Source organism: Pyrgilauda ruficollis, unplaced genomic scaffold (assembly GCF_017590135.1).
Source record: "Pyrgilauda ruficollis isolate IOZ18807 unplaced genomic scaffold, ASM1759013v1 scaffold1, whole genome shotgun sequence".
Classification (NCBI taxonomy): Eukaryota; Metazoa; Chordata; class Aves; order Passeriformes; family Passeridae; genus Pyrgilauda; species Pyrgilauda ruficollis.
This window is the reverse complement of record NW_024508100.1, coordinates 15,374,361-15,387,095: the sequence shown is the minus strand read 5'-3', so window position 1 is coordinate 15,387,095 and position 12,735 is coordinate 15,374,361. Positions and strand designations below refer to the sequence as shown.

The 12,735-nt window shown below is 33.0% G+C and overlaps 1 protein-coding gene across 5 annotated transcripts in view; it reads right to left on the bottom strand.

Moving 5' to 3' along the window:
• Positions 1-12,735, bottom strand: part of PCDH7 (protocadherin 7) — a 254,853-nt gene that overhangs the window by 124,041 nt on the left and 118,077 nt on the right. For 3 of the 5 annotated variants that reach the window (XM_041483404.1, XM_041483493.1, XM_041483735.1), the window contains one exon: positions 12,500-12,716. In XM_041483404.1, the coding sequence (XP_041339338.1) occupies positions 12,500-12,716 (217 nt within the window). The remainder of the gene's footprint in view (positions 1-12,499; positions 12,717-12,735) is intronic. The other 2 variants (XM_041483573.1, XM_041483653.1) reach the window with 2 other exon arrangements.

Below are 12,735 nucleotides of genomic sequence, written 5' to 3'. Positions count from 1 at the left end.
ATACACAAAGATCCAACACTCAGGGGCTATGGATGAAGCACAGAAATAGGGAATAGATATATGAAAATATGTGAAGTTGAATAAAAACTATCAGAAATTTGTATATGTTTATATTTTGCTTTGAAGTCAAGCTAGAGTGTGTTTTTCTTATGGGGACTTTCAATAAATTCTGACAGTAATATTCTATTATATATGTGAGCATCTTGAGACTTGTAGGATTTAGACAATGTGTTGAAGCATACAGTGTTTGATCCAAAGTGTCTGTAATCCAATAAGCATAAAATATAACAGGTTTAGATATTTGCTGCAATTCTACATCCCTACTGATAGCATTAGTTACAATCTTGTCATTTGAAACTCACAAATAATGGTTTGTCTGGTTCAACAGATACTACTTGCAGTGTTTTCATGATATCTCAGTATAAAATGCCAGTTAAGTGAAAAGCATTTGCAAAATATAGGGCCTTAAGGATGGAAATATATGTAGCTTTTTATAATGGTTGTAAATCCCTTCTTTACACAGTTATAGTAATGTGAATGAAGTTTTAATCTATTTTGTTATAGCAGTATCTCAGAAATACTGTATGCTCAAATATTTTATCCCTTTTGTGGAGTGTAGTTCCTCTGCAAAAAGAAGCAGTCCTTGTAGCATCATGCTAAAGAAATTTTAGTCCTGTGTGAGATATGGAAAGGGAAGAATAACTCCAATTTCAACTGTCTGAATTAGTTTATCATTTAATTGTTGCAAATTGATAATCCCTTTGCAAATACTAGTAAAAAAGATGATGCAAGAAAGTCCCACAATGTCCTCTCTGTGTTCAAGATATTTTGAGATTTTGATACCAAATTATGAGGCATAACACAGAGACTCTGCTCTCTGAAATTTTGTCAGTGAACATAGGAAAAAAAACAACAAACATTTTAAAAGGCAGTTTAAATGGAATTTCTTCATGTTCAATTGCTCTTTCAAGACCTGTTTGGAAACTGTATTATAAACACTTATGTGAATATATACGTGAATTTCTACAATTGGAAATGATGGCGTTATTTTTTGAAGAGGTAATCAAGGAACTGGGAAGTTCACTTAATGAGAGAGTTTCAAGAAATATTAATGAGAAAAAATAGTGAAGCAATATGGTAAAATTTTGGAAAAAAACCTCTTTTTTAACAGGAGATTATAAGTGGTTAAAAATCTAGAGAGTAGAAAAAAAAATTTTTGTTCGACTATGTTTTCCACCCTTTCTTGATGAAGAAAAATTAACATTATTTTCAGCTAATAGAGCACAAGCACTCCTGAGTTCCAGTACTGCAAAGTACTTTCCAGGAGGCAACAGTAAGCATTTCACATTCTATTATTACTAAAACACCTCTTTACATTGAGGTGATCTGAACTTGTTCACGTAAGAAAATTTAAAATTAGATTAATATTAAGTGCTAAGAAATAAAGGAATGAATTCTGCTTTGAAGCTTAGGCCACAACTAGTGTCCTTCACTACAATTATGGGTGAAACTATTTTAATCCACTGCTGAAGTTCAGCCCTATGTGGATTTCCTCTTTCCACATAAACATAATGCTGATAGGAAGTGCCAGGTTGTGAGCAGACAGAACACTCTGTCCGTGATACAAAGCCAGACTAAAAAGTAACACTTGGCAGCCGTTGCTATTCGAAGACTAATGGGCTTTGTATCAGATCCTTTTACCTTAGTTGTTCTTTGCTCTCCTCTTTCCTGAGCTGACAGTCTTAACAAGATGCTAGTTAATGCTTGTGGGGGCACGAGCACCTCTCCAGTTGGCAATACTCTCGAAGTGCTAACTCATTTTATACAAGCCAGTTAACTGTCACCTGAGAGTAATGACTTTCTATCACTACTGAACTGAACTTGATTCAATTCTTTTACTATTTATCTTCACAGTAATAAACAAATTTGTCTTGTCAGTACAGTTTGTTTGCTTAGGCCCTTCTGAAGAAGAAGCTTCTAAATGTCTGTTACGTGTGACAGAAAATACAACAGTACTAGACAGAGAGGAGAGGTGGTAGAGAGAACATTTTAGTTTTATAAGTTTCTTAAGTTCCTCAATTAACATAGCATGCTTGATAACATTTATCAAGAAACTTCAGGATAATGCCTTTCTTTATGTTTTGGAAAGTTTTTCCCCTTAAAATTCATAGCATGTGGGACTCTACCTGCTCAAAGCTAAAGGCAATTGTTTCTTTTTGAAGAGAAAAGCAAGAGAAAAATATTCACTTATCTAAACCTTTGGGGGCATCTTGGGTTTTTCTGCATTTTCCCATTACTATTTGTGAGATTAGATCTGACTGTGTCTCAAGTTTCCATATCTATGCTCCTGGCAAGTGAGCTATGCCTCTAAGCAACATCCTTTGTTAGAAACAGTGCACTGTGGCAATACAGAGCCTGTCCTCTGTATTGTCATTTATAAAATCTAGGATGTATTTGACTCTGTCTTTGACTCTCACAACTATTTTGTTTTGCCATTCTCTGTGAGTCAGCTTCTTAAGCCACTGTTATTTCCCAAAGTTTAATTCTGCAGATATGACCATTTCCAGTATAGGAGGACCAATGAGTGGGAAAAATCAATTCTATTATTGCTCCTTGCACACTGCTGTTGAGCTCCTCATATCGAATAAAAAACACATAAAGACATTTTGGTGTATATTAAATTTGATTTTTTCCTATCACCCTTTACCCTTCATTCTTGGTGTCATCCAAGTAGAGAACTATGGCAGAATATATTATTTTAGAATTGCTTCCAAGAAAAGGAAAAGATAATATAGTGTCAAAATTATTAAATCCTGTTCTTCTTACAGTTTTTCTCAGGCCAATGTTAATTGTTAAAATATGAGAGGGCTATCTGGGGCATGCTAAGAGCAGAACCAGAGTCCATGCTGCTTCTCTCCTCTGCCTCTTTGCTGTACTTCTGTACAACACCACGTTGGAAAGAGGGCTTCAGGAAGGACATGAGTCATCCAGGCAGACTCCATGACTCTTGAGTCATACTGTGCAGGTTCCTTGCATATTGTTAAATGGAACAGTCACCATTTTTTTAGTTCTCCAGGATTGTTTAAATTTTTTCTTACATGCCTTATATGTCATTACAAAATTTATTTCATCATGCTGCTACAAGCTTTCAATAAGAACTAAAACTTTCTGTACATATAATTAAGCAGGTCTCATTTTAACTACCTTTGCCCACCCTTTTTTTTACCAAAATAATTTAACTGAATATTGAAACTGCATGAAATACAAAATATTAATCATGCTGTGGGTCATTGAATGAGACAAATTCAAACTCAACTAAAATACTTAAATTTCTCATATTTTAAAAATCACCATACATGATAATGTTGCTCATGGTTACTCCTCTTTTGTCTATTTAACCTCCTTAGCCCTAGAAACCACCAGAAACCTAGAAAACAAAGTTAGCTATTTTATTACTTTCTCACACTTGAATAATGTCTGTGTAGGAGATAGCTAGAACAAGCACATATCCAGAGCTGTCAATTCCACTGATATATTACACCAATCCCACATTATTATTGCAATACATAGCAGAATATGAAAAGAATGTTGGCATAAATTTTCTTATTCAGTAGCAGGGAGTGGCCACTGTTAATAGAATTAGACATTGAGAGATATTAATAAAATAACATACCATGCATATATGAATTTATCTCTCAAATATTTTGTTAAAAAAAAACTATAGGTTTCTATTCTCTACTCAGAGATTAGAAGTTTCTGTTATTGATTAACTACAGCAGAAGATAAAATTACAACAACTCTCTTTGCCTTCTGTTCATAATGAAAGTTTGCAATGTCATATTCCACTGATAATGTTACTTTAATATCTCATGATGATGTGAATATCATTGCACTGCCCCAAAAAGGGAGAGATTCTCCTCTTCAAAGAAAATATGAATTAATTTGAGCAAGACAACTACTTAAGAAAACCACTGACTGTGCAGCTGAAATACTTTAATGCCAGTAGGATAGTAGGGCACAAATATCACACACTTTTTGAATTAATGAGATTTAATTTAAAGAACGTTTTCCCAGAATCCTCTCTATGGACAGTACTGGTCTTTATAGCACTATTACAATTTCAGAAAAAATTGTAATAAAAATCCTTGGATCAAAAAAATAAATCTTCCTTAAAACCATAATGGGAGAAAACTAACACTTTGGTGGAAGATAGTCCTATCTCTTGTTTACATGCAATTTTAGATATGATACACTTTGATTTGTCTTCCCTTTGTGATGAAATAATGCAGATTGCTTAGGAAAAGAACAAGTGCCCCTGCAGGGATCTTCAGGGTTGATATGTTTCTTAGATATAGCTAAAAAAAAAGGTTAAATCAAGCAAGCTGGGGAAGCTTATATGGGCACACTTGATAGCAAGAAAGCACACAATAATCAATATAAATTATCGATACTGTTCTTCCTTCACTGCCTTTACCCTTTACTTTTTCTATCATCCAAATAGAAGTTTATCTTTATGTCTTAATTTCCTATTTTGCATATTAGAGAAAAGTACAGATTTGAATAATCCATCAAAACAATCTTTTGTTATTTATTTACTGAGAGATGCTTTTGTCCTTTCTAAAAAGCTGTATAAGAATTGACAGCTCCTTTAAACATGAATGTAATTTATCTACAATAAAAGATTTGCAATTAATATTAATAGAATTTATTACTCTAGTCTACAGAAAAAAAAAGCATCTTATAAAATACTGATTACTAAAATACCTTTTCTTACATAACAAATGCTGACTTTTGCATTTGTTATGTAAGAAATAATTCTGTGCACAAAAATTTTGTTGGAACATAAACCTCTGGTTTTTTGGTAGTGGGAGTTTTGTTGTTATTGTTGTTCCTTACCCAAAACAAGTCACGAAGCCTGAAATATTAAGTTACTGTACCAATAAATTGAAGAAATTTTTTAAAAATTCTATCTATCAAGTGTGCCCATACAAGCTTCCCCAGCTTGCTTGTTTTAACCTTTTTTTTTAGCTATATCTAAGAAACTGGACAAATTTTAATATGTAAATCCATAAAGATTACTAAATGCACATTATGTGGCTTAGGGAATCGGAATTCCCAACTGTTGATGTATAGAAGACTACTTGGAAAACAAATCAGTTTATTTGTTCTGCTATACTTTTCCCTGAGCACCTTATTTTGGCCACCAGATGATCTTTGGTCTGAACCTACACATTACCTAGATTTCCCATAAATAGAGGAAAAAGTATTTTTCACTGAAATTAAGATGAAATACCCCTGTGCTTTGGATCTTCATTATACTTGAAAATTTGAAGGGATAGAAAGATCTAATGTTGTCCAGAAAATGAAAGAATCTATGATTAAATAAAGCCAACTTGGAAACGGAGTATGTTGAAAGGACTCATTGGAACAGAGGAAAAATAAATTTCCGTTGAATCTTTGCATTAGATTTCTTTCAGGAAAGATCCTGCCTTGGATGCAAAGGTTGCTAAATATTCCATTCATAAACCAGATGTCTGTTCTTCCTTGAGTCTGTAAATTTTGGAATGCATTTTGCCTTCCATCTACATTGAGGACTGCGACAGTATCAAAGGGAGTTCTGCAATCTGCATCAGTGGGAGGCTGCCTGAGCTAGCAGCTGGCACGGAAGGCTTGGACAAAAGCCTAACTTCACTAAGTCAGTTGCAAAACCTTGATCACACTGGAAGCTGACGTTCAAATTATTACTTTTGAGGGGTGCACAATGTTTCGATCAATTCATAGCATGACAGTGGACATAAATGCTTTACTTTCTGATCATTTAGTTCTCCACTTGTCAGTTTAGTATGTTCGTTCATATCCACCTCAGTGAATTGATTTGAAATTCATAGATGAGGCAGGTTATATAACTGCAACTGTCTAGATCTCATGAGTATTTGCAGTGAGAACTGACTCACTGAGATGTGTACAAGTGTGCACACCCACATGCACATACAAACCCTTCCCTCACTGCTTCATCCGAACAGATATAGCTGCAGGTGTGGTTCTTTAAAAATCCAAAGTCTTCCTCCACTTCAAATTATTGGTTAAAAACTCATGTAATGTAAACATGGACTTCCTTTTTTAAAGGGTAATAAAAGAAATCAAAGTTTTAGTATGTGGCATTTCAAGTTCTCTGGCAGCAATAGGCTATTTTCAACAGTGGTGAACAGCTACTGCTGTGTGTATTTTATTTTTAAAAGCAGGATACTGAAATCAGGAGTGAAGGAAGAAATCCTATAATATGATTTTTCAGAAAAAAGGCATATGCTATTCACTCTGCAGCACAAAAGGAGCTAGAACAAATACAATGGGAAAGCAACAGAGAGAACAGGAAGATATATACAATTCTATTCAGAAAATCAGAAAAGTGCTGAATAATTTGTTTTGCTACCAATGTGTGGGGGTAGATTTCCAATACAGAAATAAGCATTCTTTCTTTGATTACAGCAGATCCAAGCATATGTTCTCTGAGAAGTTAAAATCCTGATTGAGCAGAAAACCATTCACAACAAACTCAGGTACTCTTCATGAACAGAACAGCGAAGTTGTTGATATTTGCATGGATAGTCAAGGAAAATAGAGAAGGCAGAAAAAAATGCTATTCTACTGTCTTCAGTGAGAGCTATTTCTGATCGTATTTGGTATATATTTGGGGCTTTACTTTGCAGAGTGCATTTGAAGTACAATGTAAACATAGAATAGTTAATATATAAAAATATATATCAGCACTAGGAATTTGATACAAAATGTATTTCCCTCATTTCTATTATAAGTATTTATGCATAACACTTCAAAATACAAGCAATTCTTAAAGAACAGGCAGAATATAGTTTCGAAACAAAGTATTAATGTGCATATAGATTATCAAATTTGTTTCTCTGTTGAAAAAATTCACAGACATACGGGGTAAGGTGATCTAAAGGAACAAAGTAAAAGATTAGAAATGAAAAAAAAAATCAAGGAGAAAAGCAATGTTCTTCTGAGACAGGTTCCTTGCCTTACATAAGACTGCACTAGTGTATCAGGGATTCCTGCACAGTTTGTCTTCTGTCTTACAAGCTAGGCTTTTTTTTCCCTCTTATAAAATGTCTTTTCACAGATCTTATCAGAATGCTATATTCTCAAAAAAAACCCTGATATCATTCAAGATATCATTCATCACTGAATATGTATGTGTTCCAAAACACTACCCATGTATGTTGCTAGTGTTACAGAATCCAAAATTCATCATATGCCTAATTATAGGTTAAGATTCATCAGAAACAAGGGTAAGAATTCTTATGTATTTGTATTACATAATAATTTTTGCAGCACTTTCTTGTATTTTGGGTTCATGCATGCAGAGTGATATTTAAGAAAAAGTAGAGGTAGCAGCCATGACAGAATAAAAAGAAACCAACCAAACAAGAAAGGAACAGTTACTTTGTAATCATTATATTGAAAACCTTTACTGACTTATCTTCTGAGATGGACTACTTACATCAGCACTTTCAGGACACAGTTTTAAAACAAAATTATTCTCATGCAATTTTAGGACCTGAATTCAGGAGGAAAGAACATTTGAAAATAACAGGAACTGCAAAAATGCAGTCATTCTCTGAAATAAGTCAATGAGTCTGTTTGCCATTATACAATAAGGACAGTTAAGTCTTCAAGAAGTCTTAAGCTGTATTATTTGCACTACAAAAAGCTAAAGGAAAATAGATTCTGTAAACATGGTTTCTCTAAATTAATGTATTTTTTCATTTCACACTTTGGTCCAGAGAAGAGATTAAGAATCTATTTCACAAGCAAAAGTGATAGAATGCTCTGATAGATAAAATTAATTATATGTATTAATTGTCAAAATTCACATTTTCAAGCCATCCTTTCATATATTATGAGCCCCTTCTTTATACTGATGGTGGAACTTTGACTCTTGCAGTCTAAATCCGAAATTGTAATTGAAAACAGAGCATATTATCAGACTATGTGAACCAAGGTAATGCACTTCTCTTCCCTGGCTTTTATTTCATGTGTCAGTCAGAGAGTAATTTATCTACTGATTTCTTTGTGGGAGTCAAGTAACTGAATCACAAAAATTCTGAGCTCCTTTTTAAGCTCTGCTCCTTACTTTATCTGTGACTTCAGACATGTCACTTAATCTTTCTTTACTCCATTTCCCCCTGCAAAAATGGAATCTGTAAACCATTCCTTATTCTCCTTCTTTCACAGAGACGACTGCTCTTCTCCAACCGTATTTGATATTGAAACATGGGCTAACCTAACATTCTGTGCTGCAGATCAAAGACATGTTCGTGTAGAAGTACCTGAGCTAGCTTTAAGGCAGATATCTCAGGTGTGGCATGCAGTTTAATTAGGACTGCATGGAAACAAATCTCGAGGGAAGATCATACAAGCCATAACCTGCAGTGCTGCAGTTGCACCACTGTAGGTCCTCTAGCTAAATTAAACAAAAAAAAAAAAAAACCAAAACTGATTAGGCCACTACATGCATAAATAAACTGTAGGAATGCAGAAATCAGGGAGTAGGGAGAATATAATGAAATATTTCTGAGAGTTGCAAGAAACATGGGAGAGACCTAATGGAACCAGGTGAAGGGAAACAAAACAGAACAATGAAAGCTCCATTTAAAGATCATGTCTTTAATAACATAGGAATTAGTATGAAAAGGCTGTCTTGTCCATTCTTCAGATTTTGAGAATACATCTCCAGCTATCCCTACCTTTGTCAGAAGAAGATTTATAACCTAGGAAGATTTATAATTCAGAGGAAAGGTAAACTATAAGGAAACATAACAATCCATAGTATTTGAAAACTAAAATGGAATGCTTCCATGCTCTTCTTCATAACGAAAAAAAAAAAAAAAAGGAATATACACTAAACAGTTAAATAAGAGTTAAAAACAAATGAACCCCAAATATTTTTGTTAGCCTTCAGAGGATTTCACTGTTGAAAGACATTGCTCAGGCCAGTAACTTGTCTTTTGGTAAATTAGTGGGTTTTTAGTATTATTATTATTATTATTATTATTATTATTATTATTATTTAGAAAATCACATGCTGACTATTAACTGTTGAGGTCAGGAGGAGAAGTAATTCTGGAAGTTTCTGTCACAGAGTATTTTCAAAATTTTCTTCTGAGACCTTGCATTAGGCATGGTCAGAACTAGAAAGCTATGACAAAAGACCAGGAAAACTAATTTACCATGGTAATGTATTTGCCCTTGATATACAAATATGAATGTAATGAAAATGGTCTTCAGAAAACTATTGTGCAATTTACATTAAGACAGTACCATTCTAACAGCAAAATCAGAGAAAGCTGCACATATGAGCAGAATTTCTTTGCAAGAAAAGCTCCAAGGGCAGGGGATAAATTAACTCAGAAGTTACTTTTGGTTCTGCAGATTTTACTAATTAACAAGATCTTTGCATACTGAATTTTCACAGTCAATCTGCTAACATTTTTTTTCTTTCTTTTTTTTTTTTTTTTTTTTTTCTCCCACATCTGACACCACAGCTAATCAGCAGAATAAAACTTCAATCTACATCTGACAGTCATGTAGGCTGCTGGGCAATGTTCACCATATTCTAAGAAAATCAACCCCCTTATCCATTTTTTTCCACTTTTCCAGTGTTTTATTCTCAACTGAGAAAATGTAAAGAAACTCTTAAGAGCAAATAGAAAGTTGAATTTCCCATATACTCTGGCAGTGAACTGAATCTTTTAAATTTGCCTTAACTATAAAGATTACTTCTTTTCCTTAGTCATCTAGGCTTGGGGAAAAAAAAAAAAAAAGAAACATTTTGGAAGGTTTCATGTACTCTGCTGAAGATTATTATTTCAAATTCTAAAATGAAAATAAATCCAAAGCAATTAGTTATAACTGCATTGTTTCACACCAACTGAAATTAAATGGTAAATATTTGAAGTAAAAATCAATAATCAAGATCACTTCCAAAATGCTGTTTCCATGAAAAATCTTCATAAAAATCCAATATAAATCCTGATTAAAACTTAACCTAGCCAAACACTGCAGATTACCTAGATTCCAATTAAATGTGACAAATGAACGCTTGACAGACTTCAATTTCAATTCTATTTCAACTTCAGTTTCAATTCTGTTTTCTAATAATGGATCAGAATGATCCATTATTATTGAAGATTACATTATCAGAATTTGAACAATTCAATAATTAAAAGACAAGTGGACTTAAGAATCATGTGACAGAAAACTCTCACTCAAATATCAGGTAATACATATATGAAGGAGAAAAAGTGTATTCCACCCTGTTCCATCATTATTTATAGATTATTGTTAACAGAAATTTCTGAAGATAGATGACTTGCCACTGTTGAAATCTTGTCTTTAAAACGTGACAGAAAAATCCAGAAATCTGTACAGTAAAATTTTCACCACAATATCACCCAGCTTTTAAAGATTTCTGTTCAAGGTTTTATAAATAAGCAGGAAATCCTGGTTCTATTCATATATTACCATGCAAAATTTTTTTACTGGAGACTTTTTTGTTCATTCGCCATGAACTAATGTATTTATCTACCTCTATATTTCCATCTATTAATGTTAGAATACTATTTTTAAAACCAAATCCAAGAAATTCATCCTACCAAATATAAAATAAACTATTTTCAAAAAAAGAAGCACCTAAAATATTTTAGTTATTAGAATGCAATTCCAGTTTTTGCGTCAATACAAAAACTTAACTATTTTGCTTTAACCTATGACATGGCTCAAGCACTTTCCATTTTCAATTGCACTTCAGTTAGTGTGATTTTCTTTTTCATTGGCTACCAAATACATTAAAAAATATATTAATTTCTGATTCTACAGTTTCTCCAGCATGGAGCATGCATATCCTATATTGAAATACTTTCTGAATTCAGAATTTCACCTCTACAAATTATCTACATTGCATGATGTCCAAGGGAATTGACAAGTTGTTTAATTTTATCATTCTAACCACAAAATCTCACTACAAAACAAAACAAAATAATCAGCCCAATTTAGGTACAAAATTCTACAAGCTTTTTTCTGACTTTTTTTTCCACTAATATCATTATCACTTTTTCCCCCTACCACATCCCCAGTAAAATGAAAAGTAAACAAATATATTCATATAAACAACGAAGGAAAATATATAAATGCAAATGTATAAATGTACATAACCTAATATAACTTTAGATGGATAGTACTGTCTTCCTTTTTAGTCAATTACTTTTTTTGCTGTTGGGATATATAGTTCAAGCATATGTAGACTGCTGTAGCCATTCTTCAGCAATACACACTAGATTTGGAAATATCTTACCATGAAAAATAGCATAGTTTTAATGGGTTGACATGTCTATCTCAGATATGACAAAACCCCAAGGGCAATTATTCAGTATTGCAATCTCCAAAAAACTAACATGCACTTAGCCAAACTAATTAATTCATTCTATAACAAAAAAATACACCACCCTTCTTGCATGTACCCACCTATTACAATTGAATTAGAAAACACATTAATTCTTTGGTTATCAAAAATCTGTACACTTTAACATGTATTAATTTATTTTATGGGCAAATTAAAATACAATGAAGTCAGTCTCTGACTTCATAAAACTTTAGATCAAGGCCAAAAAGTGGAGAACAGTGAAATATTCATGTTTGGTAAAATATATTTCAAAATTAGTAAGTCCTTTTGGTTTTTAAATCCTGAATAGTTTTAGATAGAAAGAAAAACAACCTAACCTGAGACTTATGCTAACATTTTTTTGTTTTTAATAATATGAGAATTACTGTGGAGCAAATAAGTATTTAGCATTTTCCCCTTCTACATAAATGGACCCTGAATTTAAATAAAATGTAAAAGTACTGTCCAAAATAACATGTGAAGAAAAGGAAAGTAATATTCTTCTATTCTGAATAACGAAGAATGAACTTGACATTGTGTTTTATTTTGAAAACAGTCTATACAACTTTTTTGGGGAAAAGACAATTCTCTAGAGTGGGGTTTTAAAATACTATTTTCTTTTCCTGATACTGTATATATCACATTCTGGGAAATTTCCTAAGTAGGTTTTTAGTCAAAAATGGAAGGAAATGAGGATATATATGTCCTTTATGGTCTTTTATCTAAAATGAAAAGTATATAATTTTATTCAATTACCATTTCCCCAGACCTCTACTGATTTTTTTTTTTCAATGTTTTAACTGCTTCTGCAGTACAGATTTTAAGTAATGTAAAAAAAAAAAAAAAAAAAAAAGCTGTTTTAATTAGTGGTGTTATGTTACATTATTTTGTATACCTGCATTTTAACAAACTTTAAAATCAAATAATTACAATATTAATTATTTAATATATTTATTTATGGTTTTGGACTGACCTTTCAAAAGTCTACTTAGTATCACTTGCTAGTGAGATTATGTGTGTGAATGTTGTGTTTGCCCCTACCATTTTCCATATGCTCTGCCTCACCAACACTGCCATCCGGCGTAGTCCTTTCGTAGTTGTCCTCTGGGAGTGGAAGGGCACCCAGTCTTGGCCCTGATGAACTCTTACTGCTTGGTGTTTCTGACTCCTCCAGACCGCTGTCATAGCAACTCTGCAATGACCCTTGATGCGGGTCCTGAGGCTGACTCACAACAGAAAACGTCACTCTACGAAACGGCTGCAAGAGAAAAGATTCT